Genomic DNA, 7,175 nt, shown 5'->3' on the forward strand with positions numbered 1-7,175 from the left:
AAAAACTAGCAGGACAGGTATGTCTCTTTATTATTTTTTAAGTACTGCTTCGTTCCTGTGGCGAAGGGGGTTATACTCTTTATCTTCCGGACTTTAAACACCAAAGCTAAAAGGCAAGATAAGCGCACCTATAGACAGAAGCGAACTGCATATGCCCTTGCCCCAGGACGAGCTCTTGTTGCCTCGGTGGAAACGCCAGATCCTATAAAAGGCGCATCCTGCAAGGCACCCGCCCTTGTAGTCTGCATCCACTCCACATCCGGGCATTCAAGGAGCCAATAGGCAGGTAGTACGATGTCGTTCAGTTTCGTCGTTGCGGTCGTCTGCTTCGCAGTGATTGCGAATGCGGTTCACCCCGAGCGTCGACCTGATCTGGGAGAATTTCAGGACGAATTCAAGGTATGCGTCTTTGACTACGTATACAGTTCGCTACATGCAGATAAGAAGAAAAAAAATGTCGTGCGTATTATGACGCGCATGCTATGATCTGAACATAAGCGTGCAACTTGATTACAATCCGGTTGCGGTTTGCAATAAGCTCGGCAAAGCATGCGCTTTGTGCCGTTTTTAGAATGCGGTCATCCTTTGGTAGACGTAAAAAGCTGATCGAAGGTGTTACAACCGAGGCACCGAGGGCACTTGGCACAGGCGGTAATTCACTTTAAGTCGTTCACAGGATTTCCCTTTTTCTCATTTATTAGAGGTGGGGTTACTGCTTCAGGCTGCCAGCTTGAAATGAAAAGGAGTTATCATTCAATGCCTGTATATTCAGATTGCAATGGCTGCAGCTCGTAGTTTTTCCGGCTGCATAGTTCCTTGCGATGTAAGCAGCTTTTGTATTTCGTATAGTGTGCTACGTTTTCCATTTCTTCTTTCGTCATGCACTGAAATGTATTTTTGTTTCAAATTATAATTTTATTTCTAAGCGCTTTTATTTATTTAACACGATGGAAATGCATTTTGCGTTCATTAAAACGCAGCGATACCTGAAATCACGTTCGCTGACTTAACCTACTCCTTTTTTCCCAACCACAGCACAACAGTGAACCACACCTTCAGAAAAAATGCTTGCCGCTGATATCAAAGAAAGAATATTGTTCCACATTAGCCAATCTAAATCAATAGAAGAAATGAAGGAATGTACGTACGTAACTACTGTATTGGCGTGTGTGGGTGTCACATCTCTTCGAACGTTGGTATCTCTCAGCATGTGACAGTAGAGGTCGTGTACAGAGAAGTGCGAATAGCAAATTATGGGGTTTAACGTCCTGGAGCGACACGTGCTATATATGAGGGACGCTGTAATGTAGGGCTCCGGCCACTGCGAGATCTTCTTGCATTTACTTCAAATATAATCTGACGTAACTACAGGGACACCGTGGCTCACCTAAAATTCACGGATTTCACCTCCCACCATTCCGCAGTAGACGAGCGATGCCAGATTTCACCGGCATTGAAATCCGGCAGCAGCTGCCGAATATTGAACCCAGGACATAGTGCTCGGCAGTACGCTTACAAAACTTTCCGTAGACATTCTATTGAAGCTGTCCATAGACTTCTGTCTATAGAGGCTTTCTGTAGACAAATCCCGCAGATTAGACCATAGGCAATACAAATCATATAGACAGTCTACAATCTGTATATTTGTGGTAATAGACAAAATGAAATATATATAAGAAGGCAATAGAGTCTATAAAAAGTCTATAGACAGTCTTATAGACCTTTTTTTTTAATTTTAAGGGTAGAACGCCATAGCAGCTTTCACGTATACACATACCACGTGCATGGGTGCACCACTGAGACTCAAGCGCTGCTCCTTGTTTCAGTGCTTCCCGCACGAGACCCCGTGGTTGGCCGTGCTGAGGAACTACGAGAGCGACCCGTACTTCGGCGGCAAGGCCAAGTGCATTCGGGTCACGCAGTCTGCACCGCTGCAGGGCGACGTGGCCGAGGGTACCGTCGAGTACGCCGGAACAGAGAGAGTGTAAGAAACGACTCGCTTTCCTCCATACGCGGCCGTGCGGTCAATGCGGAAATACCACATGTGTGTGCGCACTCGTCAACGTTCACGCGATTGAGCAGACTCTTCACATGGGGCGGATACTTCAATGTATTTAGGTTGGTTTTGGTTTATGAGGATTTAACGTCCCAAGGCGACCCAGTCTCTGAGGGACGCCGTAGTGAAGGGCTCCGGAAATTTCGACCACCTGGGGTTCTATAACGTGCACTGACATCGCTCAGTACATGGGCCTCTAGAATTTCGCCTCCATCGAAATTCGACCGCCGCGGCCGGGATCGAACCCGCGTCTTTCGGGCCTGCAGCCGAGCGCCATAACCGCTCAGCCACCGCCGCCGCTCAATGTATTTAGAGGAAACTCCAAAGCGCTAATGAATGTAAACTCCAAAAAGAAGTCTACTCCATCCTTGGAGGTTTCCCCCAAAGAAACACTGAATTGCATTGCAATAACACCGTTCTTGACCAGAGTAGTGGATCTGTTTGGCCTCGCCCTAAATCTGATAGACGGCCGGGTTACCTTAGCTTAGTCAGTAATAAAAGAAAAATAAAACCTCCTGGTCGTCTTAGTTTGTACAGCAACTGCACCGAACAGGCCGTAATTCCAGGTTAGATCCCCGGAACAGGAAGTTTTTTTCAACTACGAAATGTCTGTCAAAGTAGTAGCCGTTTGACTAAGCTTTAGTGTGGATGTCAATGAGTAATTTCTCCTAATAGGCCGGTTAGGGGGAGCTATAAATCGGACTTATATGAACTGCAATATATTATTTTACAGATAGACAGGGAACAAAAATTCATCTTCGACAAATGTGATTAAATATATTTCGCACTTAAATGAACAGATTAAAATCTACCGACAGTAGAAGCGCAATTTCACTTGAGGATATTTTTTGTCGTAAAGAACTGCTGCTAACAGAAAAACTTGAAACTTTCGAAGGTGCATTTTTACAACACTTTGACCCTTTAAAAGATTTCTACACGCAGTTCTCGCGTCGTTTAAAGGAGACGAAATGTACGTCTCAAATTAAGCTGCATATGAAATATGTGCGTCACGAGGAAGGGTTTTTGCAAAAAACCTTATTTATAAAGTGCAAAATATAGACAAAGACATAATGAGTCAATTTTATCCAATATAAGCCTTCTAACAAATGAAATTTATATAATATTGATACCCAATGCGTTCCGGGTGTGTGAAAAAAAATGAAGCCTAAAAAATGAACATTTTATAAATTGTGGTAATTATCTTGAAAAGTCGAGTGTCTAAATAAAAATACTGCGGCCACGAGCAGTAGGTGCAGTGTGCATAAGAGAAAACGAAGCTAAAGTGAAAATGAAAGTTAATCAGGGTGCACCAAGAGGCTAAAAAAAAGTAAAAGTGCTATCCCCGTATAGCGCAATGTGATGTGCATGCCAGTAAGCGATCACTTCGGTACCGTGCCCACTTATGATACATGTTCAGTTATTAGACGTCTTTAGAATACCGGAGACGTACTATCGGAGAAGTATACCGGTTTGCCGGACCCCTCTGCGCATGCGCAACGTCCGTTTTAGGGTCGGGAGGAGCCGGTATGCTAAAAACGTCGATTGTTTGAGTTCATTGTGTTACGCCTTTTACTATACGCACTGGGAGCAAACAAACAAAAATAAGCGGAATACTATTCGCCTCGGTCCAATAATAATAATAATAATAATAATAATAATAATAATAATAATTATAATAATAATAATAATAATAATAATAATTGGTTTTGGGGGAAAGGAAATGGCGCAGTATCTGTCTCATATATATCGTTGGACACCTGAACCGCGCCGTAAGGGAAGGGATAACGGAGGGAGTGAAAGAAGAAAGGAAGAAAGGAAGGGCGCCTTAGCGTTTTTACTCCATAAAAACGCAGCCGCCGCGGTCGGGTTCGAACCCGGGAACTCCGGATCAGTAGTCGAGCGCCCTAACCACTGAGCCACCGCGGCGGGTGGGTCCAAATTGCAGTTTTCATATTTCGCTGCTATACAGTACGAAATGGCACGGATGGGATGCAAGCCGGAAGGGGGGGGGGGGGGGGGGACAGAAAGGTGAAGAGATGAGATTAAAAATTTGCTGTGCTAAATAGGCTGTGGCTGGCACAGTACAGGGTTGATTGTTAATTGGAGTTCACACGCGAGAGGTCTTCGTCGTGCAGTGGACCCAATTCGGCTGATGATGGTAAGTGAAGTCGTGTATTCTGTCTTCTCACCAGATCGAAGAATCAACAATGGTGTTCTTTTCTTGTGTTTTCTTTTTGTGAAGCTGCTTGGCCCTTACTGGACCTTGTTCCCTGTTCCGTTTTATTCCTTAAAACTTTTTTTTTCTTTGTATTTGCAGGAAAACCAGGCTCACCTTGACGCGCACTGAAGGATACCATCACAAGAACGCCCTGAACGCCACGTTCCTCGACGGTAAGCACTACTCACGAGTGCCGTCATAAAAAAGCGCGCCTGTCTCTTCTGCACAGGCTGCCAAATAACTCGGCTACAGCAACGGCTGCCGGTGTGTTTTGCGCGTGAGCTCGAGCATATATAGTTGCAAACCCTGAAAACCGGACACTAGCGATCCTTGCGGACCTTTTATGTCGGTTGTTTTTCTATGCTGATGTCAACTCAAAACACGCTTGGCTGGTATACGCAATCGACCAACATGGTTGCCAGCATTTGTAGGGCCAATGTTCACAACAGGGCACGCCACGAAAGCTTTGAGCGAGACGCGTTGCATTTTTTTTTTGCCGACTGCGAAGCGTGCAGTTAGCAGTGGCGTAGTTTTGCACCTCATAATCGAGTCGTGAAATAAAAGTCGAGACCACTTACATTGCCAGGTGCGCTACGCCCATCAAAACATCAAAGCCTCTGCCCGGCCGCGCAGCGGTGCTTCTCCTCGCCACTTCGCTGCTTCAGCGTGGGCGGGGCAGAGGTTCTCAAGTGGTACAGCCTTTGCCAAAAGTAGCCAGGCTGCATGGTTTGCTTCTCATTCGAATAGCAGAGCCCTTACGGCTTCCCTAACGATCAAAAAGTTCTCAGAAGGTGAGGACAAGAGTTCTCCTTATACAGAGGTTTAGAGCTTGAGGGCTGGCATAACAGCTTCAATATACGACCGAGAAGCAAACCGTCCAGCCCGGTTACTTTTGGCAAAGACTGTACGTGCGTCACGGAGCGGCGCGTTTTAATGGACGTCGGTTCGCATGCGCTCTCCGCAGGCGCGCGGTTTTTGAATGCTGCGAGAAATGGGCCAAATTTGTTGACCCGCAGCGGCGACGGTAATCGCGTTTTCGAAATTATAAAAACAGGTCTGGCTCTTACAAACGGCTGGCTACAAGTCTCTAATCGCAATCAAGCGCCGATCTATAATAGTGAAAAAGTTAACTGCACTCGAACCTCGTTATAACGAAATGGTTTATAATGGATATAATGAAATAATGAATATAACGAAGGAATGACGATTCCCATTGGAAGCTCGGTCAACACGGGCTATAACGAAGCTACAGCCATAACGAAGTCATCTCCGGGCACCTTCAACTTCGTTATAAGGAAGTTAACTGAGTGTATTACGATTTTGTTAATCGTTTTACTAATCAACATAATTCGCTTGTTTTCTGACCTCTGTCAACACTGGTATTATCCTGCTGCAAAAAGCATATCTCTACCTCAAAAAAACGTATTAAAAAAATTACTGGCGGGATTCTTGAAATACCTGGCATATTTTAATAATAATAATAATTGGTTTTTGGGGAAAGGAAATGGCGCAGTATCTGTCTCATATATCGTTGGACACCTGAACCGCGCCGTAAGGGAAGGGTAAAGGAGGGAGTGAAAGAAGAAAGGAAGAGAGAGGTGCCGTAGTGGAGGGCTCCGGAATAATTTCGACCACCTGGGGATCTTTAACGTGCACTGACATCACACAGCACACGGGCGCCTTAGCGTTTTTCCTCCATAAAAACGCAGCCGCCGCGGTCGGGTTCGAACCCGGGAACTCGGGAGCGCCCTAACAACTGAGCCACCGCGGCGGGCATATTTTGCCCGATACGGACTGCAAACTACAGTCGTTTGTATTTCATCCTCTTTATGTGATGTCCTGGATGTCTGGAACAGCTTCGTTTACGGTGTTTTCAATTTCGCCGCAGGGCCAGGACAAGGTAAAGAGTTCCGCCTCTTCAGCATCTACTCGGAATGCGACAAGTGCAAGCTGTACAGGAACCCCTACGCTGGCGGTGAGTGTGTACCCCTTACATGTTTTCTCCTTACGTCTGACCCTTCAAGTCACAACTTTTTTCACTCATTAGTGACAGAAAGTGTGCGAAATGTACGCATAAAGCCTATGAAAAGAAAAAAAATCTGCATACTTCGTACATAAAAGAAATTCTGTACGAGCTGCGACAGTCCGCAGTAAGCTGCAACTTACCTTCTCCGAAAGACATCTTTTGTAAATCGCACTTGGTGACATAAACATATTTGTGCGCTGTGGATTGTAGCAATAACAAGCGCCACCTTAATCTACCGTCTGTTCTTTTTTTTTTACCTCACAACAGAGAACGCCTGCAGTCTCTTCGTGCCAGCGAGGCTGAGGAACCAGATCGACCCGGCGTGCCAGTTCATATTCAACCTGCACTGCGGCACCGACAACCACTATCGCCTCCTGGACGACACCTGCCCCTTCTGAGCCCAGCAACAGTGCTGCATGCACGCTGCTAAAGCCTCCGCCCCGACGCGCACTCGTCAAATGCATGCGTCCTCGAATCTGGCAATCTGTTTTTATGGTTATGAGTCTTACCGTACGCAGTCATCTCAAGGAGTCGCATATATAAGATGGAATCTCAAACTGTCGATCCACCTCAAGTGTTCTCATTAAGCACCAAGGAACGAATGAATGAATGATTAAACTTTATTTCGGGACTCAGTTGAAACTCCTTGTGTTGCGTGAGTTACTGCCCCCTCGTAAGGAATGTTTGCTTGGGTGCATGTGTGCGTGCGTAGCTGCCAGTAAAGGTCGAAAAGGCCACAGAGCGAGAGTAACTGCCTCACTATTAGTTTAGCACGTGAACTAACCCGCGGGCGAAGGATGTGAAAATGAGAGGTACAGTGTATTGGCGCGCGGAGAACTAAAATATGGCACGATATATCTTTCAAGGACAATTAA

General features: G+C 45.8%; 1 protein-coding gene across 1 annotated transcript; it reads left to right on the top strand.

Annotated features, from left to right (window-relative positions):
* Positions 1-234: 234 nt before the first annotated feature.
* Positions 235-6,957, top strand: LOC144097100 (uncharacterized). Its single transcript, XM_077629889.1, has 5 exons — positions 235-399; positions 1,827-1,984; positions 4,374-4,447; positions 6,163-6,249; positions 6,568-6,957. Exons 1-5 carry the CDS (start codon positions 295-297, stop codon positions 6,696-6,698), a joined length of 555 nt encoding a protein of 184 aa, XP_077486015.1. The 5' UTR covers positions 235-294; the 3' UTR covers positions 6,699-6,957.
* The last annotated feature ends 218 nt before the right edge of the window (positions 6,958-7,175 follow it).

Source organism: Amblyomma americanum, chromosome 7 (assembly GCF_052857255.1).
Source record: "Amblyomma americanum isolate KBUSLIRL-KWMA chromosome 7, ASM5285725v1, whole genome shotgun sequence".
Taxonomy (NCBI): domain Eukaryota; kingdom Metazoa; phylum Arthropoda; class Arachnida; order Ixodida; family Ixodidae; genus Amblyomma; species Amblyomma americanum.

Coding starts and splice junctions, on each gene's coding strand:
- LOC144097100 (XM_077629889.1), top strand. CDS start 295: ATGTCGTTCAGTTTCGTCGTTGCGGTCGTCTGCTTCGCAGTGATTGCG. Junction 400..1,826: donor AATTTCAGGACGAATTCAAG/GTATGCGTCTTT, acceptor TCCTTGTTTCAG/TGCTTCCCGCACGAGACCCC. Junction 1,985..4,373: donor TACGCCGGAACAGAGAGAGT/GTAAGAAACGAC, acceptor TTGTATTTGCAG/GAAAACCAGGCTCACCTTGA.